The sequence below is a fragment of the Phoenix dactylifera genome, unplaced genomic scaffold (assembly GCF_009389715.1).
Source record: "Phoenix dactylifera cultivar Barhee BC4 unplaced genomic scaffold, palm_55x_up_171113_PBpolish2nd_filt_p 000254F, whole genome shotgun sequence".
Taxonomy (NCBI): Eukaryota; Viridiplantae; Streptophyta; class Magnoliopsida; order Arecales; family Arecaceae; genus Phoenix; species Phoenix dactylifera.
This window is the reverse complement of record NW_024067747.1, coordinates 648,219-669,174: the sequence shown is the minus strand read 5'-3', so window position 1 is coordinate 669,174 and position 20,956 is coordinate 648,219. Positions and strand designations below refer to the sequence as shown.

The following is a 20,956-nucleotide window of genomic DNA, read 5'->3' as shown; positions in this document are numbered from 1 at the left end:
ACTCAGCTTGATTTGCAGCCTACAATATCAGCTAAAACCAAATATTTTCTCTCAGTTCCAACATCGAGCCAAATCTTCTGAAACATAAATTGATTCGTCGAAGTCTGCAGCTCCTCTTCCTCTTCTTTCTCAAGTTTTTCTGTTACCTACAGCCATCAAAATAGAATGTTCTCTTCTTCATTATAAAATGACACTGTGCAGGTAGATTTAGATAGCAAGTTTTCTGCATGGAACTCGTATGATGGTCATGAATAGGTTACTCAGCCTGATTTGGAGCCTATGATATCAGCTAAAACCAAATATTTCCTGTCAGTTATGACATCGAGCCAAATCATTGAAACATAAACAGAGTTGTTGAAGTCTGCAGCTCCTCTTCCTCTTCCTTATCAAGTTTTGCTATTACCTGCAGCCATCAAAATAGCAAGTGCAATATATCTCATTTTAGATTTATCCCTTTCTCCCTATAGAAGAGTCAATGGATGTTATAAAGTTATATCTTTCTAGCGTCAACTTAACCATGGTTTGCCGTACCAGCCCAAACCGGACGGTATAGGGCGCACTATACCAATTCGGTACCGGTACCCGGTATGGGAGGCGTACCGATACTCAATCTGCCGAAAATATTTCGTACAATACCATACCAACACAATACTAATGTAGCATTAATACGGAGTAGCGGCGAATTTTGAACTCAACAGTTGCTTGATCTAGCCTAACATTGAAAAACACGGTCTTCTCCTCTATTCCTTTTTTTAAAAAAAATATCTAACAAATTTGATTTATTTGCAAATTTGACAAGTTTAGTAATTTCTGTGAAACACATGCAAGAATTCTGCTTGATATCGGTGTAGGACTGGCTCATACCTTCACAAATTTGATGGCATGTTAAGTGAAAGGATTACAAATTCTGTAAGGACCTATTCAAAATTTTTTCCTTCATGAACAATATGAAAACAGTTGTTAGTACTAGTATTCAGTATGTGTGATCAACGTGACTGATTCACGAAGTACTTTATAAGTAGCCAAGATCTTATCGGTGATAAAATGATTTGAATTTGATTTTTTTTTTTACAATCAATTTTTTTTTTTTTTTATGAATCGATAATGCAGTACTGTAATTATGGATGTATCTATCTTGCCTTAATACTCTAGAATCTTATCTGGAAGAGGAGGGAGAAATCCATTAACTGGCCTTCCTACATAAAAAAGAGAAGTAAAATAAATATTTCTCAGCACCATACATTTTCTTTCACCACACTATGCAAAACATGAAAGGTATAGTGTCTAATATTACACTCCCAATTTAGCTATCCTCAGAGTGAAGGTGAACTCTTGGCATACATCGCTTATTGAAACAGAGACTTGCTTCTGATCAAGCAAACTTAACATATACATCATAACATTCCACAAAACAAACCGATATATAGAAGTTCTGAAAGCAAACACCATGGTAACAGAAAATAGAAGAGCAGAGGTTCTGCACATAACTCAAAATGATCTGATTATTTGTGGGCCACTGAAATTGGATTGCAGATGATCAAGGAGTAGAAGAAGAAGGACCTGATGGAGACAAAGTGATGGAAGTGGAGTTTTTGACTAATGCAAAGCCACGATTCAATGTGGTTTGCTAGATAGCAGACTGCAGAGGCTGGTTACTTTGTAGGAGTGGAAGAATCTTTTTTATTGGTTTGCTCACCAGTAGGGCCGGTTTGAGGGGTCAGCCCACTAGCAGCTGATGATTGAGAGGTAGACTGACCGGAAGCTGGTTCAGCAGTTGATGAGGCAATAGAATCTGGTTGTTGTGGTTTTGATTGGTCATTAGGAGCAGCTGTTTGAGGGTTTTGCTGATCATTGGAGCTTGGTTGAACAGTTGACGGAGCCCCTTCTTTTGGTTGAGATGTTGACTGAGTACCTGTTTCTGTTTGGAAGTTGGGCTCAGTATTTGGAGTAGCCTGTTGAGGTTTAGACTGGGTCCCAACAGAATCTTCTTTAGTTTTTGATGGAACATCTGAATCTGTTTGAGAGTTTTGCAGGGTATTTGAACCTGGTTGTGGGTTTGAGGTAGCAGATGTGGTTGATTGAGCATTCAGGTCTTGCTGAGGCTTTGTCTGGATGTTGGATTCTGTTTCAGAGCTTAGGTTGGCAGTTGTACTTGCTGGTTGAGGACCAGACTTCATAGTACTGGATGGTGGAGTCATGGTCTCACCAGTATTGGCCGGTGGCTGGCTGCTAGGAGTGGCTTGTTGAGGTGTTGACTGGTTTCCAGCAGAATCTTGTTTATCTTTTGATGAAACATTCACATCTGTCTCAGAGCTTTGCTGGGTACTCTGACTTGGTTGCAGGTTTAGTGTACTTGATGTGTCTGACTGAGCATTCAGATCAGGCCGAGGCTTTTGCCGGGTGTTGGGATCTTGTTGAGGGGTTAGGTTGGTAGCAATATTGGCTGGTGGACTGGCGATCTCAGCAGTAGGGGGTGTACTCAGGGAAGGCTGAGCAGCAGAGGCTGGTTGAGGATTAGACTTCACACCGGGTGCTGTCTGATCTGGTTGAGTGGCAGTGTGAGAAATGGGAGCTGCTTGTGTTGTAGACTGGGAAATAGAAGATGATTCACTGGTGGACTCAGTGGTAGGAGTCTTTGATGCAGTTTGAACTGTTTGGACTGATGATTGATCACTCGTAGCAGGTTCACCAGCGGACTGCATATCAGGAGCTCGCTGAGTGATTGACTGGGCAGTGGGTGTGGGTTGAGAAGCTGACTGGGTAACACTATCTGGCTGTGAATTTGATTGCGACTTATCCTGGGTGCTATGAGGGCGTGGAGGAGCAGGTTGAGTAGTAGTCTGTGCAGCTTCAGGTGCGGATTTAGCTGGTGGAAAAGCTTGAGTAGACTGATTAATTGGTTGTATGGAAGAGATTTCAGCATTGTCCAGTTCACGGATTGACTTACTTGGAGGGGTTGTGGTAGGCTTGGTGGAATAGTTGGCTGGTTGAAGGCTTGGCTGGTCGGTTGAGGCTGGTGGAACTTCTTGTTTCTCTGGCTCGGTTGTAGAGGATGCTCTTGAGGTAGTCTGAACAGTGGACTCAGGTTGAGGGGTTGCCTGAGTGGGAGGAGCTTGTTGAGGTCTTGATTCAGCCAGAGCAGACTGAGGGTGTGGAGGAGCAGGTTGAGTGGTAGTTTGTGCAGCTTCAGGTGCTGATTCAGCCGGTGGAGAAGATTGAGTAGACTAATTAATTAGTTGTATGGAAGACATTTCAGCATTTTCCAGTTTAGGGATCGACTTACTTGGAGGGATTGTGGTAGGCTTGCTGGAATTGTTGGCTGGTTGAAGACTTGGCTGGTCGGGTGAGGCTGGTGGAGCTGGTTGTTTTTCAGGCGCGGTAGCGGAAGCTGGGCTTGTGGTAGGCTGAACAATGGACTCAAATTCAGGAGTTGACTGAGTGGGAGGAGCTCGTTGAGATTTTGATTCAGCTGGAGCAGACTTAGAGCGTGGAGGAGCAGGTTGAGTAGTAGTCTGTGCAGCTTCAGGTGCTGATTCAGCTGGTTGAGAAAATTGAATAGACTGATTAATTGCTTGTAAGAAAGATATTTAAGCATTTTCCTGTTCACAGGTTGACTTACTTGGAGGGGTTGTGGTAGGCTTGGTGGAATGGTTGGCTGGTTGAAGGCTTGGCTGGTCGGTTGAGGCTGGTGGAGCTAGTTGTTTTTCAGGCTCTGTAGCAGAGGCTGCTTTTGGGGTAGGCTGAACAGTGGACTCAAGTTCAGGAGTTGACTGAGTGGGAAGAGCTTGTTGAGATCTTGTTTCAGCTGGAGCAGACTGAGAGTGTGGAGGAGCAGGTTGAGTAGTAGTCTCTGCAGCTTCAGGTGCTGATTCAGCTGGTGGAAAAAATTTAGTAGACTGATTAATTGCTTGTAAGAAATACATTTCAGCATTTTTCTGTTTATGGGTTTACTTACTTGGAGGGGTTGTGGTAGGCTTGGGGGAATGGTTGGTTGGCTGAAGACTTGGCTGGTCAGTTGAGGCTGGTGGAGTTGGTTGTTTTTCGGGCTCAGTAACAGAGGTTGGTCTTGTGGTGGGCTGAACAGTGGACTCGGGTTCAGGGGTTAACTTAGTGGGAGGAGCTTGTTGAGATCTTGTTTCAGCTGGAGCAGACTGAGAGTGTGGAGGAGCAGGTTGAGTAGTAGTCTCTGCAGCTTCAGGTGCTGATTCAGCTGGTGGAGAAAATTGAGTAGACTGATTAATTGCTTGTAAGAAATGCATTTCAGCATTTTTCTGTTTATGGGTTTACTTACTTGGAGGGGTTGTGGTAGGCTTGGCGGAATGGTTGGTTGGCTGAAGACTTGGCTGGTCAGTTGAGGCTGGTGGAGTTGGTTGTTTTTCGGGCTCAGTAACAGAGGTTGGTCTTGTGGTGGGCTGAACAGTGGACTCGGGTTCAGGGGTTAACTTAGTGGGAGGAGCTTGTTGAGATCTTGTTTCAGCTGGAGCAGACTGAGAGTGTGGAGGAGCAGGTTGAGTAGTAGTCTCTGCAGCTTCAGGTGCTGATTCAGCTGGTGGAGAAAATTCAGTAGACTGATTAATTGCTTGTATGAAATACATTTCAGCATTTTTCTGTTTATGGGTTTACTTACTTGGAGGGGTTGTGGTAGGCTTGGCGGAATGGTTGGTTGGCTGAAGACTTCGCTGGTCAGTTGAGGCTGGTGGAGTTGGTTGTTTTTCAGGCTCAGTAACAGAGGTTGGTCTTGTGGTGGGCTGAACAGTGGACTCGGGTTTAGGGGTTAACTTAGTGGGAGGAGCTTGTTGAGATCTTGTTTCAGCTGGAGCAGACTGAGAGTGTGGAGGAGCAGGTTGAGTAGTAGTCTCTGCAGCTTCAGGTGCTGATTCAGCTGGTGGAGAAAATTGAGTAGACTAATTAATTGCTTGTAAGAAATACATTTCAGCATTTTTCTGTTTATGGGTTTACTTACTTGGAGGGGTTGTGGTAGGCTTGGCGGAATGGTTGGTTGGCTGAAGACTTGGCTGGTCAGTTGAGGCTGGTGGAATTGGTTGTTTTTCAGGCTCGGCAATAGAGGTCGGTCTTGTGGTGGGCTGAACAGTGGACTCGGGTTCAGCGGTTAACTTAGTGGGAGGAGCTTGTTGAGGTCTTGATTCAACAGAGGAAGCAGGACCTGGCTGGGTGGTTGTCTGTGCCTCTGGAGCTGGTTCAGTTTTCGGTGCAGGAGGAGGAGCTGTTGGTGGCAAAGTTGTCTGAGAAGGTGGAGCTTTGGGTGTAGTAGTTTGAGGAGGGACTGCTTCTGTTGTTGCTGGGGCAGTGGATTGAGGAGCCTGCGGTGTAGTATCTGGTGGAGGAGCAGTTGGTTTGGTCAGAGCTCTTTCAGGACTATCCTTTGATTGCGGAACAGCTTGAACAGTCATGGGAGTCTGGATAACATGGGCTACTTTGATTGGTTCTGTTCCACGAGATTTAGAAAATAGCAGAGTGGAGGTCTCTTGAGATGTAGCAGCATCTTCGGTATCAGCATGCTCATGCAGCACATCAACCTCATTCAGTAATTCTACCACATTCAACCATGAAGGCCGCGCTGAGATATCCTCCCACCATCTTCTGACATTCTTCCTTGAGTCAAAGAGGTAGCCCCATTGTTGGGAGTCTGCAAGGTAGTACGAGTTGGGGAGATGTGAGAGATCTGCCAGAGTAAATTCATTACCTGCTAGGAACTTGTTCTCGCTTAGTCTTTGTTCATAAACATCCAGGACCCTTGCCAGCTTCTGTTCATTCTGGGTGATAAGAGCTGTGTCTTGTTTGTTGAGGCCTATGAGGGGGGCAAAGGCCAGGTGGAAGACCAGTTCCCAGCTCGGAGGGTCAAAGCTCTGCTCCTCTGACTTCAGCCATTGTTCGATGCAAGCCCTTTCTAGGAGATCTCTTCCCAGCAGATATCTGTTCCCACGCTCCGCATACTTCTCTGTAATATAGCGGCATATCGCTCTGGATTCTGAGAAACAGTAAACCTCATGTTATCACTTTTAGTACGTTTGCCTGCTAAAAGTTCTTAATCTCGATCGCTTAAGATCCGCCATTTAGGACAGGATGGTGGTTTCTGTTTGGTTTCTAAACATTGGCTTGTTATGTAGCAGATTATTGCTCTCTAACTACTTGATTTTAAGATTGGTCTCGTGAACTTAAAGTAGCTTCCTTTTTTCTCGCTGGATGACAAAATAATCAGGCAAGAAGTATTTGGTTAGAGGCTCATCAAAGACTTGGCAGGACCAGAGATGGTTTTGGTTTGGACTTTGATATCCTGACAAATGGAATGAAGAAGAAATTCATGTAAATCAAAATTAGAATGCATTACCGGAAAGAAACTCTCTTCCATTTTCAAACCCACGGACAAGGACTTGGTTTGGTGCCTGCTCAAGAAGAAGAAGACATTACAGAGCGAGAAGTTGCAAGCATTACAAACTGGAGCCATGTACTATATGCGGCCACTGGATATCCAATGGCTCAACAAATTGCGAGGTACTTCCTTGAGAAAGCTCTCGCTGGACCAGGGACGAAATTTCAAACTCTTAAGGTGGAGATGAGCTACCTGGAGCTTGAGGAGGTCGGGGGACATTCTCTGGCCCTCGTACATGTCAATGAGCTTAAAGTCGACGGCCTTCTCATTGAGACATGCAAGCACCCTCGACACACCTGGTAAGACGGGCTTCCAATAGTACACCTCCACTATCGGTGACGTCGCCATGAACAAGATGTCGCAGTGGAACATCAGTTACTGCATCTCTCTGGGACTTTATGTAAATGGAGTTGGCATTACAAACTTCACCGAGCAAGCAAAGAAGATGCTAGGACAGAGTGAGAAAGGGTAAGAATTAAGAAAAGAAGATAGAATAAAAAAAAGAAAAAGGAGAAAGGAAAAAGAAAAAGGAAAAGGGAAAGGAGGGATAGCTTGGGGGCTTTGTGTGCATCTTATAAACTTCGGTTTCAGTGTTTGTTGTTTAGCTTAAACTGCTGGAATTTCAGAAAATCCTCGAATTAGTGGGCGTGTATTAGCTGAGTTTGTGAAGTTAACTAGTTCTGGTGTTGCACTATAACGCAGATTGGAGCCATTTTTTAAAGGCTAACGTAGCCCCACCAACCTCAAGGCCTGGTTGTTTGTGTGTTGACATATGTGTCACCTATTTTAAATGGACAATTAAGTTTAAGAACAAAGGAGAGATAATAGGGTGAAAAAGGACTTAAACATTGTAATGTATAGACCAAAGTTCGCCGTCTCGGTACCGAACTTCGTATCTGTGCCATACTAGTACAGCATTAGTATGGTATGGTATAAATTTTTTTTGATGTACCGAGTGTCGGTATATTATCTGTATCGGTACCGATATCGAAACGGTATGATATGATACGCTCTGTACCGTTCGATTCGAGCTGGTACAGCAAATTTTGGTGTAGACTTTGGTGCAGCATTGTTTTATAAGGGTTGTTGTAATGGTATAATGACAGTTATAACCGCTCCGGCCTACTACATGACATGTTATAATGACTCTAGATATTTTTTAATTTTTAATTTTAAAAATTATTTATTCTGTTAGCAGTTACATGATCTATTTAATTGCTATTATCTGTTCTTCTTCATTATGATGACTAATAACAACCATTATAAACGTGATTATTTTAATCATGAAAATTCTAGCCAAACAGTGTACTGGACTTTTAATGGTTTGGGTTCATCAGCAAGGAATATTGATTTAATCAGAACTAAGAAAAGCTATGATGCGCCAGTGGATCGCAAAAAATACTTGTCGGGCGCATGATACTGGCATGCCTGCTCGTGATTAAATCACCTGTCTAATCACATCTGTAATCACGAGTTAGCATAATCCTGCGTCCATCATGGCAGGGGCTTTTGAAATTATGATGTTTGATGGACAGCATAAAGGATTAAATCAAAAAAGAGACTGCACAGCAAAAGAAAAAGTCTCATGGTTGCTTGCAGCAAGCTAAAGCATCATGGTCCGCGGGAATCATATCCATCCAAGGAAAACCGTAGGGCCGAGAATTATTTTTTCTTTTACCAATATGATTTCTAATAAATTTTTTAGAAAAAGAATGTCTAAAATAGTATTTTTGGCATGTTTGGTTGACCATGTAAAAGTGACAGATTTTCAGAGTACTTATGTTTGGTTAATCATCCACTTTTTTAGAAAAGTTATGTGTAATTCTTATTATACCCTTAATAAAAATTAGATCTTTAATACCTCTTTAATGCTGAAGGGTTTTTTTGGAAAAAAATAAAAATAGAATAATTTTCGATTCATATAAAAATAATTTTTTAATGTTTTTCATAGAGAAAATTTTTCCATAAAATGTGAGAATCATATTTCAATGAAAATACAATTTTTCCATCTCTCTTTTTTGAAAACTTTAATTAAACAAGAGGTATCTTATTACTTTTTTATTGACCATACTTTTCCTCTTTTTTTTTTTGCGAACCAAACAAGCCTGAAGTGTTCGTAGTTTTGTTTGCCTTGGCAACTTCTTCAGCAGCCTCTATGCGCAACTCATTGATAAATCGTTTTCGTGACGAGAAATGCTGTTGAAAAGAAAAACCTGCATGCAAGTCTGGCACAGAGAACCTTCAGTGCTTTAGTCTTCAACAAGGCGTAACTTCTTCGTACCGCAATGGGGCATCCATGATTAGGGGCTTAGTGCATCCACGACTACAAACAAATAACGAAAGAAAGACTCTGTCCACTGCTAATTATGGAAGGTCGCTACGTGGGACCAACAAAATAAAGGAAGTTATGCGTGTGAGTTCATGCAGGAAGAGAAAGAAAGACATAACGGAACTGATGAGCCTTGTCTCGCTAACTCTGGATGTTGCTGTTTGCACCCAAAGTATGTAAGTTAATGATTAGGCAATACCTTGCCCGCTCAAGTATTGAATCAGATGGATGAATGGGGAGGGCGGGGGATATTAAAAGATTTGCATAAGAAAGAAAAACAAGAAAAAAAAGACAGAAAAGTGATTTTATTTCTCTGATCCATCCCATTCAGTAAGTTATATATACTCGTATACAGACTTCATATAAAGAAAATAATATAGACTGATACAGATTGTTATATGATCCCTAAAATTATTCTAACAAGATCGTACTAATAAAAAATAATAATATAGGTTGACACATAATCACGCTAATAAAGAAAAAAATTATGGATAACGCAGTGTGTTACGTGTTTCCTAAAATTATATGAACAAGTTGACACTCCAGCAGTCAGAATTCTTTCCTCAAAAGAGGTTCCAATTTGAGTCTTGCACGGTACATCTCCCTGAAGAGGGAGAACAAAAACAGAGAGAGAGAGAGAGAGAGAGAGAGAGAAAAAATATATATTTTTAACTCATTTGTCAACTCATCCCAACTCAGTTTATTAAATCAATCCCTTTTTTTCTTCTAATTAAGATGTCCTATGCATGCTAAAACACAAATTTTAGTTGGTTGGACGGCCATACTTGAAGCTTCCAGTTTCTTTATTTCAATTACCGACTTATAATATAAAGTTATTGGTCTAATCGGCAAAAGGCTAATCAAAAAAAAATATTTGTTGTTATGATACAATTTGTGAACTATTGCTAGTTTGTGCATCTTCCAGCAAATCCTGGATGAATGCAGACTTTTTCAGCCAATGATAAATTATTTCTATTGGATAATTGGAGATCTCATTGTAATTTCACATAATATTAGAAACATCTATGAAAAGTTCAAGTTAGCCCTTCAGAAGCAACAAAGTAACATAAAGCTGGACCGGCAAAAGTGAACCTTGGTTGGGGGAAATGCATATAGCTAATCAGGTAGGTTTAGAAGCATGTATACAAATTCAAAATGAGGGACATGATCTTGTTCATAAAGAAAATGAAATTATAATAAAGTCCTTAACTAACTACCGCTTGGAAAATATGGAAAGAGGTCAAATTCAATTTCGAATTAGTAGATAAGCTGGATGAAGAGATAAAATAAATGCATATAATTCCATAATTCCTATTTGTTTTTCTAATTGATGCAATTAAACTCAGTCCAATCTATATACATTATATGGATTAGTTGAATCTAGCTCATCAATCTATCCAGGTTAATTTGTGGGCCAATAAAAAAAAAACGCATTTGTTTCTTTGAAACCTATGACATCAGGCAAGAAACCGTCGATAGATAATCGAATTATTATATGCTTCGGAAACGATATGAGGTGTTCGGAAATGATTACTTGAATAGGACAATCACTATGGGCTCGTTTGGTTCGCAGGAAAACGAGGGGGGAAAGTGTGGTCAACGGGAAAGTAATGAAATGCCTCTTGTTTGGTTGGAGTTTTCAAAGGAGAGAGATGGGAAAGTTGTATTCCCATGGGAATATGATTCCCACATTTCATGGGAAAGTCTTTCCCATGAGAAACATGGGAAAGTTACTTTCCCATGAGGTGGGAATCACTCCTTTTTTATTTTTTCCCAAAAAGACCCTTCAGCATTAAAGAAGCATTAAAGAGGCATTAAAGACCTAATTTTTATTAAGGGCATAATAGGAATTATACATAACTTTCCTAGGAAAGTGGATGGTCAACCAAACATAAGCACTTTGGAAATTAGTCACTTTCCCATGGTTAACCAAACATGTCAAAAGTACTTTCCTAGGTATCCTCTTCCTAGGAATCTCATTCCCAGGAATCATATTCCTAGGAGGGAAAATACTTCCCGCGAACCAAACGAGCCCTATAACTATAGCCCTTGGTGGATTTACTGAAGCGGCATAGTAATACAAAGCCTCTTCGCATTCATTAACCTCGCAATCATTCTCCATGCTTGATGATCAAAAAAAGAGCAGAAAGCCAGAAACCATAAACATCAAGTGTAACCGAGGAAGCAGCTCTTGAAAACTTCAACCTTAGGATTCTCAAACACCCGAATAAAGCTCTGAACTCAAAACAAATCCAAATCCAACTCAATGGTCAGCAAGAGCAACAGAGGACAAGTTCATTATTCACCTCAACAACAAACACAAACTTGAGATAAAATACTAGAAGAAGAAGCACTCAAGCCAGTGGAGCTTTTCGCATCTCGACGACTTTCTTCCAAGAAGGCCTGGCTGAAATCTCCTCCCACCACCTACCCACATTCTTCCGGGAAGTCAAGAGGTGGGCTCTATCAGCGGCAGTCACCAGGTAGTGGGCATTGGGGAGGTGAGAAAGATCAGCCAGGGAGAATTCATTCCCGGCCAGGAACCGGCATTCTCCGAGCCGGCGCTCGTAGACGTCGAGCACCTTCTTGAGCTTTGCCTCGCTCTCCCTGATGGCCGCGGGGTCTGCCTTCAGCTTCATGCTTGGGGCGAAGACCAGCTGGAAGACCAGTGCAGAGCTGGGGGGATTGAAGTTCTGGGCTTCTGCCTCTACCCACTGGTCCACCAAGGCCCGCCCCACTAGGCCACTTGGCCCACTTCCCATCAAGGACTTGTTGCCTTGGGCCGGGAACTTGTCACAGATATAACGGCAGATGGCCCTTGACTCTGCAGAGTATGCCATCAACTAAAACATCCTCCTCCCAAAATAAAAAAACGAATGATTTATATAAATCTAATATGGATACATCTAAGAAAACCAAAATGTAGTATATCTCGGCAAGCACTAAATAGCTTCCTCTCCCCAACCCAAATAGTATCTCCAGAGTGGTTGGCCACATATATGACCACCCAGTCCGCAGCTGAGTTAGCCTCACCGTAGACATGCATATCAGCATTTCTTTTTTATTACAAATTATTAGCAATTATTATCTGTTCTTTTAACTCGGCAGTGAGTTTATTTAGATGTAAAGTGTCAACTGCTATAGTGGCTGTTGCTGGCCACGATGGCAAAAATTAATAACAGTGGAAAAATAACGAACGCTATCCTTCATGCACATTACTGTTTGCCAAATAAAACATTGTGAGATAATAATGTATTTTATATTTTTTTGAGGAAAATGATGTATTTTATACTTAAAATATAGAATTTATTTTAATGAACAATGGAGATGTTAACTAACAGTTCTGTCTTTCATTAAATGGATAGTGCAAAATAACAGCTATTATCTGAATTTGCATATATAAATAGCATATCTGGTCTTCAAAATATAACAGCAGTTAGAGTGCTCATTGTGTTGAGTTTCTCGAGAAAAATTATAGAAGGAGATCATTTGATTTTTCATACTTATAAATATGGCCTATATTTATTGAACATCCTGCAAAAATAGCCCGTTTTATCGGTTCATTATTTTGCAACAGCCAGATAAAGACATTTGTCTTGACCAATGCACACACATTGACTGATGAGGACCGAGGCACAGGGATAATGTTTTTTTTTTTTTTTTTTTTGACCAAAATGATGATCTAGCAAAAATAAAAGGGATCATGTTCTCAAGAAAAATTAAAAACTTGCCAATTAAGTGGAGATTTTCTACAAAATTCCCGAGAAGAACGTAGTGTTATCATGAGAGGGAGATCGGGGTACGGACCGAAGAGAGTGGTGGAATCATCCTGTAAGGCGGGGACTTAGCCAAAGGGCTGTTGGAGAAAGAGAGAGAGGAGGAGATAAATAAATTAGGTGTTAATTGCTAACAAGAGAGGAAGAAAGCGTAGGCGTGTGAAGAGAGAGCGAGAGACCTGGAGTTTGAGGAAGTCGGGGGATTTGTGCTGGCCTTTGGACAAGTTAATGGGGAGGAGCTGGAACTCCACTTCCTTTTCCAGCAGGCAGGCCAGAACTCTCGACACCGCCGTCGACATTGGAGGGCCGTACACCTTCACACTCCCCATCTCTCTCTGTCTCCCTTCACTCTACAGCGAGTTTAAGGAAGAACAGTAGAAAAAAATTCTCAAACCAGAAGCTAGTGTTTGTTCTTTGACCAACCCGGAAGGAAGGAAGCAGTAGGAAGCACGTCTCTTATCTTGAGTGGGTACAAGATGGATGGTTGGACGTTCGGGAAGGTGTCCGGCTCTTGGACCGCTGGTTTATAACTCCCTGACACCATGTTAGAGTGGCTTAAAACGATGACAAGTTGACATGATTTCATCCAACTAGTAGTTGCTGGAGATTGTTTAATTCAGATTAGTATCGATCAATTAGGCCAAAGGAGGCAAACATGACCTTGATTAGATCTGGTTTTCTTTTTGGGTCGATGACTTTAAATCCGGATCTCCAACCATTTGCTAACCGGATCGGGTTGTATTCATGCAAAGTATTTGCAGACCCGTTGGGTAAGTTTTCCAGTTCATAGATTGTACTCTTCTAGATTGATACGTATAATGTATGAAAAATCAATATAAAGTTAATAGCTTTCTAGATTTCTTTGGCCTGTACAGGTTGGCGACAATACGAGGAACATTCTGATGCATGCAGTGTCTGAACTCCATTATATTGATCATCTTTCGGAGTTCAGTTCAAACTTCAGTTTCATAAGTGAGAGTGAGTTTTTGAGGAGGATCTCAATCTCCAGTGGAGAAATAGCAACCACCATTTCAATGAGAAGAGCAGGCTCAGCATGGATGTACATTTCAGTGGCTCTCATTAACAAGGTGGCCCTAAGATCAAGAAATTTGCACCATGTACATGCAAAAGAAACACATAACTACAAAATGGAAAGATTGGAATGGACAAAATTTCCACCATGAAAGCAACCAAAAGCTCCCTCATGGTATATGTTCATATAAGCTCAGCCTAATTTATCATCAATCACACCATACCTTGAACTGAGAACTGAGTTTATCCAATTAGCTGCATGTTGTCCAAGTAGATGGTAACTGCATCGAGGATGCATTAGGCATGCGACGGACATTAACATCAAGTGGCAACATCCGGTACTCAATGTCAAGTTCCCTTAATAGTCTAATCATCTCCTGGACCACGAGCTCTCTCCTCTTCCATCTCTCTCCCATTTGTTGATAATTCATTCTGTGCTGCAACCAGATTGATACCTTCAACCTGTTCATGTCGTCTATATCTCTGAGCATGACTGTAGGATTAGGATGCCAATGGTCCTTCTTTCTCTCAATAAACCTGAAATAGTTACAGCAGAGAGAGAATTCAAATTACACAAGCAAGTATGATAGATCATGGCAACAGGAAACTATTCAAGGTATGCGGATGTGGTCCGAGCAAAGCAGGGAATACCAAATGCTTGGAGACTGACTAGGCAATGCAAAGTAGAGAACGAAAGTACTCAAATTCATATATGCTTTGTAGGGGTTTATTTTCTCATAGAAAGACAGTATGTTTCCTGCTAAAGAGGTGGGTGCATAATTAGTGGCCTCAAACGTGTGAGCACCAGGGGACAAATCATAACCTTCATTTTTCCATCAAGAAAAAGGGACAAAATATAATCAGTGCCCGAAATCTACAAGATTCATATGGTGACAGTATATGCTAGTGACTGAGCTAGCATAATTTATAACTGCATTCTTCTGAAGAGTCAAGGAATAAACAGGCAGAAGCTCTGAAACAACCTAAAAAGCAAAAACTGGATGTTAATCAATAAAATGCAATAAATAGCAAGTTTAAGATTAAATAAAATTTAATTCTGAAAAAGAAAAAAGTATACTGGATGTTTCAATGGACGAGGAAATGACTTGGTTAAAACCATTAGAGTTACCTATCAATGTAGGAACCTAAAGGTGATCTTAGATTTTTAGAAAAATATAGTCTCTTCTGGAATAGCTCGTCGTTGGCAGATATTGGGTGGGTAATACTTCTATTTCTAGCATAGAGCATAAATGGATCTTATTTTCAGCCTCATGATTTTGCAATCACATACTCTACAAATTCCCTTTGTTTTATGTTGCAGATTAAAGCGACAAGTAGATCTTACCATTTGGACAGAACTTTAGATGAAGAAGTTTTTATCATGCTAGTAGGTCTTAACTTTTGGACAAATCTTTAGATGAAGAAGTTTTTATCATACTTACTCCTTTATTCTTTCTTTCATGACAGCAAGCTTTTCCACTGGAGTTGCAACATGAATGCAGAAATCAATTGAATCTCCCATATCTGGACTTCTATAGATGTTTCCAATAGGTACGGTAGCAAGCACACTGTTCGGATATATAATCTTCTGGTTATCATACCTTAGAAAAACTGTTGTCAAGATATTCATCTCTTCAACAACCATCTGAAAAACATTGTCGCAACTCTTGATGACTTGCAAAACTCAAGACAGAAGAAAACACCAGTAACATGTCAGGTTATAATTCTTTACCTGTAGTCCTTCCACTTCACAGCGATCGCCAACATCAAAAGGGTGAGTCACGAATAAGAAAATAATGGCTTCAAAGACTGTCTTCAATGTGTTTCCAAAAACAAAAGTTACCAGAAGCAGCTGAGAGCTAATGAAAACAAAAAACTGGGTTGGCGCAAAGCCTAGAATGAGAAGCCATATACAGCCCACAATAACAACTACTACTATGTTTGCCATTAGGTGGAGCTTGTTCACCGCTGTTTTGGTATCATTTAATGTGAAAGATAGAGCTCTACGTTCTCTGAAAGCATGAATCTGCAATAGAAACCAACCATAAAGAACTTTTTACATTTTAATACTAATTTGTCATTTATTTATACCAATAGCATAATATCTTGTGGTCAGAGTATAAGAAATACAAGAAAACAAGATTCCTTACCACCCAATTCTTGAGAGACTTCTTACTGACTCTGTTGCTTACTTGATCACTTTCAATCAGGTTCATAGTTTTCAGAGCTTCATCTATCTTCATGAAACGCATCAGATCTACCAAGTAGATGTACCTTAAAACATTCGTAAAAATTTATAACTCATGACTATAGAAATGTATAGGTCATATATCTATGTAGTAGATGTACCTTGTAGATTAGCTCTAAAGTTTCAATACTAGCTAAGCAAAAGTTTACAAGTATTACAGAATGCAATGAGAAGAACACAAACAAAGAAAGCAAGTGCTGGATCATGAATTGCATATGAATAAAATATAAATTGATACTAACTCGAATAACATTGAATTGCTATTCTAATAACAAACATCAAGTCATTAGATTTTGAGCCCCGATAATGATTATTAGAAATCAAATGGTAGAACAATTTTGCTGGAGAAAGGGGGATGCAACATATCTTTCCTGCTAATTTTTACTACATTGTTATATATCCACAGCCAAATTTAGAGATATTCTAGCTTAATAGGAATAGCACAGCAAAGAAAATTTCAGTACCCAAACAATCAAAGTCTAGGCTTCTCAAAGCAGTTTTATTTGCATCCAGATCAAAAATATCTTCTGAGAGTAAACTTATCTTGGTTTGCTTCTCTGTATTTTTCAGTATGGTGCCAGAAATCTTAGGTGCCTTGTGCATTATCCAATAACCACAGTTTCCCTTCCCTGATGGCTTTGATGTCTCATGTACCAATTATGAACTGTTGATACCATTATCTATCAGCCATATGGATTTTGTCATTTTCTTGAGAAGAATATGTATTTGTCAATTTTGACAAGTTATTCCACAAAACTAGCAAGAATCATAAAGTTATCCACATAAAAGTTTACATGGAAGTCAAAAATTAACATAATAAATATGGTCTTACATAAAATCATAGCTCCTCTTGAGATCACCAAGCATATGACCATCAACAAATCCACCAATTACAGGTATCTGAGGAGCTATCAAGTTCTAATACTGCAAAATGTCATATAAACAACTTGATTGTACTTACATACTAATGAAAAGGCTATCAATTTTTCACCAGGATGTTATATCTTATAAAGGACATTCAAGTTTGAGTACATACCAAGTGACATTTTATTAAGTTTTGTCGACAAAAGTTAGAACAAGCATGTATAATATGGATTTTTCTCCCTATTTAAATTAGATGGCACCATAGAGAGAGTAAAACATCCTATAATAGGCACTTCACCCATACATGTTTAAAGCATGGTCTATCTGTATACTTATGTATAAGCACATAAAATTCCATTTTTTGGCCCAGTAGCATTTAATACATGACTAATTTAAGCATTCAGTCTCTCTTCTTCCATGGATCACCTTTGGTGTTCTATCCTCACTCTAGGTCATAAGATCTACTTCAGGATCTGTTTTGTTTTCATTGTTACAAGTTTCTTAGACACTTCACAGGTTTAATTCACTTAGAAATGGCTTAATAATTTGACTCTTCATATTTTAGCAATAACATTATGAACCTGAGGGTTCAGGTTGTATCTTTCATGCAAAAGAATAATTAATCTTCTTTTGTGACATTGACTATTGGATCTCGCTATGCACAACTCTCGAAGCACTGAAATTCCATTCATCCATCTGCTCAGATCTTGAAGCAAGCATTATGCGATCCAACGGTTGATTCGTGCAAAGAAGGGTGAATCCTTCTTTCGCGCGAAAGATGCAACCCCTTCCCTGAACCTAACCTCGACTTTTTGCTGAATATGCAGCTTCCGCCGTACCCCTTGGTGTAGTCTTGGCATTGAGTTCAAGTAACAGTGTCAAAGATAGTGTGGTAGGATATATCAATGTCTCCACACTAGCACATATATACCTCTATTTCCCTTCTTATGCAGAAGTCTGACTCATTTAATATGTTTTGGCCACTTTGTTGCCACATTTCCCATGTAAGAAGAAGTAGAATCTCATTGTTAACAAGCTGAATTTAGGGATAATGGCGGCAAAATTAAAAGGAAAGCAAGACTTACTGAGCACCAGGCTTGGCCACATTGCTGAAGATCTTCTTGGCAGCAGCCTTGGCCTCGAATTCGCTCTGTATCTCTGTCGTTGACTCATCCTCTGCACCAGCATTTGGCATCTGCTCGTCGAGCAACATCAACCTCCCATACATGACCATCTTCATCAGCCTCTTCATGTTCCAAGCTGACACATTCTTCTGGTTCAGCTTGTGGAGGTGGTCAATCGTGATCCCCTCATTCTTCTGGCCGGTAGCCTCCTTCTTCGAGGTCGTCTTCGAATATCCCACATTCTTCCCAATCTGCAAGCTCTTGCTCCGCATTGTAGCTGATCTGAGCTCGGTAGGCACAGCAGCCCCTGCACTCTGGAGCTTCTCCACCTCCGTGAAGAAGCAGTCCTCCTCCTCCTCCCTGGCGTGCTGGATTTCAATCTGGGGAGGACCAGAGAGGGTCTGGATCACATACTGGTTGAAGAGGTTCTCCTGGATGCGTTCAAAGTAGGTGCTCACATGGAAGGAGGAAGCCAGAGCTTTCACAAGAACGGTTTTTGCGAGCCACATAAGCGTTGCTACTAAGAAACAGAGCAGGATTTCGGAGACAATGGTGAGAGCTGGGCTCTTGGTTTCGCGTTCGACCTTGTTGTCGAAGAGCAGGCTCCAGGCGAGGAGGACGAGGCCGAGCCAGATGCAGTTCTGGACGGCCTTCCGAACGCCGTAGACGAAGTAGAGGACGCGCTTGCGGAGGAGGAAGCTGCGTTCGAGGAAGAAGACAGCGACGCGGATGGCCCAACCGGAGACGAGGCGGCCGGAGACGAGGACGAGGGCGAGGAGCTCCCACTTCCAGAGGCGGAGGCCCCAGAAGGCCTTCCGCCGGAAGGCGGCGACGGAGAGGCTGCAGGCGAGGGCGGCGAGGATGAGAACAAGGCTCGCCCACTCGAGGATGGTGCGCCGCTGGAATCGGCCGCGCTTGAAGTTCTCTTCGGCGGGGGTGTCCTCGTCGAAGAAGGGGTCCTCGTCATCGTCGTCGGCCGGCCGGCCGAGGAGCCCAGAACGGAGCTGCTCCGACGGATTCGGAGACCGATCGCGCTTCTCGCCGTCGTCCGCCGGCGGAGGAGGAGGAGGCGCGGGGTCCAGCAGCCGCGACCGAGTCTTGGCCCGGAGAAGGGTCGAGCTCCGCCGCCGGAAGGAGGCATTCGACGTGCACCGGATGACCTCCGCGCCACCGTCCCGGTCGCCGTCATCGGAGGTGGGGGAGGGATCGTCGACCGAGAGGCGGAGCTCTCTGGAAGCAGAGTCCAGGTTTGAAAAGGGTGGCCCCCTCGGCCCGTTCGCGCCGAAACCAGCGTCAAGATTCGATCTTTTCCCACCGGGAAGAAGCGTCGACGGTGGATCATCGCTGATCTCCACTCCATGGCTCTCCTGGTCCTGGTTCTGGCTTCCAAAGCTGAACTCCGAACGGCTTCCACCAATCGTTCCGAGGACTCCATCCTCCCAAAAATCGTAGCTTGCTTCCCTCCAAACCTTGCTGCTACTATTGTTGTTGTTGGTAATGGTTGTGATGGTGGTGGTGGAGGAGGAGAAGGAGACGGGATGGTTGCCGGCGTCGCCGTCGATCTTGACGATGATGTCCGGGCGGCAGCCGGCGGCAGCGCCGTTCAAAAGGATGGGCGTCTCGTCGTGGCCGGAGTGGGGGAGGGAGGCGTGGGCGTCCATGGGGGAGGATCTCATGCCGCTTCTCCACCATTTGATTGGAGTAGGGGAGGAGAAAAGATTACAAGTAGGACTTTCTGTTTCTTTTTAAGGATTAAATTGGCGATTTTTCTCTTCTTTCCTTATACGTTTGATGAAGATTTCTTTCTGTTTTTATGGGTAGCAAGGTTCTTTATTTGGTACGCGTGCTGTCCGGGGAGTCGGTCTGCCATTGGAGAGAGAGGTGGAGGCGGGAGGGAAGGGCGAAGGAGCGGAGGAGCGGAGGGAAAGATTTGAAGGAGGGTACGTGTCAGCATGACATGGGTGGACACGCGTGCTGTCCGGGGAGTTGGGCTGCCATTGGAGAGAGAGGTGGAGGCGGGAGGGAAGGGCGAAGGAGAGGAGGGAAAGATTAAAGGAGGGCACGTGTCAGCATTACATGGGTGGACACGCGTGCTGTCGGGGAGTTGGGCTGCCATCGGAGAGAGAGGTGGAGGCGGGAGGAAAGGGGGAAGGGGGATGGGGAAAGATTAAAAGGAGGGTACGTGTCAGCATTACATGGGTGGTGGGGGAAATGCTGTTTGGAATTGCATAGCTGATCTGCTCCAGGGTCTTTTGGAGAATGCGGTTAGGGAAGTGGTTTTGTAAAGTAACCTCAATATTTGGGTTTAATTACGGAAGTTGCGAATCCTTTCTTTTTTTGGTACATGAAGTTGCGAATCTTGAGAGGTCTAATTAATGGACTAAGATTGGTGGGAGGATCTACGATTGCTAATTGCGCAGCTCGTCAGAAACCATGGACTACCGAAAGCAATGCAAGGGGCGATAAGAGGAATGTCCCCAGTGGACAACGCGAGAGGCGATGAGAGGAATATTCCGAACGGTCAACGCCATTGTTGAAAATCTGAAGAAAATATTGAAAAAAAAAAACTTCTAGGCGTCCGTTAATTTCAGCAATGCAGCACACCTAAGTTTAACTTCATGAATAACAAATCCAAAAGGCCATGTCTAAACATAATTTCTATGTAACATTTTTTTCAAATTTTGAACCCAATAGTTGATAGGCACATTACCTATATCAGCTCCAAGATTACCGCAAATTATGTACAATTGTTTCAAATTAAAAAAATCAGACCGGGCAAACTTTGCATGATAAGAACATCCCAAGTTATTAAAAAAAATACACTTAGGGATGAAAGTAGATCCATCCATCCGAATATCTAAAAACTGGTGTAATAATCATCAATTCTTATTTGAGTATCCAGTTTTGTTTATGATCTTATTTAATTTTATACAACTTTTTAAAAAAATAAATGATCACAATAATATATAATTATCTTAATGCATTCTATTGATATTTTTAATTCTATAATTATAAAGTTTAAACATTTTCTATTTATATTTATTTCCATACTTTCAGAATCTTATATATCTCTCTGTATGCCTTTAAAAATGCTATCAATATAAAATATTACATGTGATTAATATTCATATTTATATTTATATTTGTCACGTATATAACGGATGTGGATACAGATATTAGTATATTACTGAT

General features: G+C 41.8%; 3 protein-coding genes across 6 annotated transcripts; all 3 read right to left on the bottom strand.

The window, feature by feature from the left end:
* Positions 1 to 1,201: 1,201 nt before the first annotated feature.
* LOC103701062 (mucin-2-like) lies at positions 1,202 to 7,229 on the bottom strand. Of its 4 annotated transcripts, XM_039117648.1 has the most exons (10): positions 6,584 to 7,225; positions 6,350 to 6,404; positions 4,964 to 5,989; positions 4,628 to 4,882; positions 4,292 to 4,546; positions 3,956 to 4,210; positions 3,620 to 3,874; positions 3,284 to 3,538; positions 2,948 to 3,193; positions 1,202 to 2,866 (listed from the first exon to the last, which is right to left on the bottom strand). In XM_039117648.1, the coding sequence occupies exons 1-10, from the start codon at positions 6,761 to 6,763 to the stop codon at positions 1,653 to 1,655; spliced, it is 3,996 nt and encodes a 1,331-aa protein (XP_038973576.1). In that variant the 5' UTR covers positions 6,764 to 7,225; the 3' UTR covers positions 1,202 to 1,652. The 4 variants fall into 4 exon arrangements, with proteins under 4 accessions (XP_038973576.1, XP_038973575.1, XP_038973577.1 ...); XM_039117647.1 differs by having other exon boundaries at positions 1,202 to 3,193; XM_039117649.1 differs by lacking the exon at positions 3,620 to 3,874 and having other exon boundaries at positions 1,202 to 3,193; positions 6,584 to 7,226.
* Positions 7,230 to 10,860: 3,631 nt separating this feature from the next.
* On the bottom strand, positions 10,861 to 12,985 carry LOC103701061 (glutathione S-transferase F11). Its single transcript, XM_017841334.3, is given in 3 exon segments — positions 10,861 to 11,544; positions 12,528 to 12,576; positions 12,676 to 12,985. Coding segments are annotated over 3 exon segments (669 nt in total). The 5' UTR covers positions 12,826 to 12,985; the 3' UTR covers positions 10,861 to 11,074.
* Positions 12,986 to 13,638: 653 nt separating this feature from the next.
* Positions 13,639 to 20,708, bottom strand: LOC103701149 (mechanosensitive ion channel protein 6). The gene is made up of 5 exons (XM_008783122.3): positions 17,726 to 20,708; positions 15,679 to 15,802; positions 15,261 to 15,554; positions 14,971 to 15,173; positions 13,639 to 14,065 (listed from the first exon to the last, which is right to left on the bottom strand). The coding sequence occupies exons 1-5, from the start codon at positions 19,438 to 19,440 to the stop codon at positions 13,780 to 13,782; spliced, it is 2,622 nt and encodes an 873-aa protein (XP_008781344.1). The 5' UTR covers positions 19,441 to 20,708; the 3' UTR covers positions 13,639 to 13,779.
* Between the last annotated feature and the right edge of the window lie 248 nt (positions 20,709 to 20,956).

Coding starts and splice junctions, on each gene's coding strand:
- LOC103701149 (XM_008783122.3), bottom strand. CDS start 19,440: ATGAGATCCTCCCCCATGGACGCCCACGCCTCCCTCCCCCACTCCGGC. Junction 15,174..15,260: donor GTGAAGTGGAAGGACTACAG/GTAAAGAATTAT, acceptor AATGTTTTTCAG/ATGGTTGTTGAAGAGATGAA. Junction 14,066..14,970: donor ATGAAAGAAAGAATAAAGGA/GTAAGTATGATA, acceptor TAACTATTTCAG/GTTTATTGAGAGAAAGAAGG.
- LOC103701062 (XM_039117647.1), bottom strand. CDS start 6,763: ATGTTCCACTGCGACATCTTGTTCATGGCGACGTCACCGATAGTGGAG. Junction 5,990..6,349: donor TGGAAGAGAGTTTCTTTCCG/GTAATGCATTCT, acceptor ACTGTTTCTCAG/AATCCAGAGCGATATGCCGC. Junction 3,875..3,955: donor GCCTACCACAACCCCTCCAA/GTAAGTAAACCC, acceptor TTTTTCCACCAG/CTGAATCAGCACCTGAAGCT.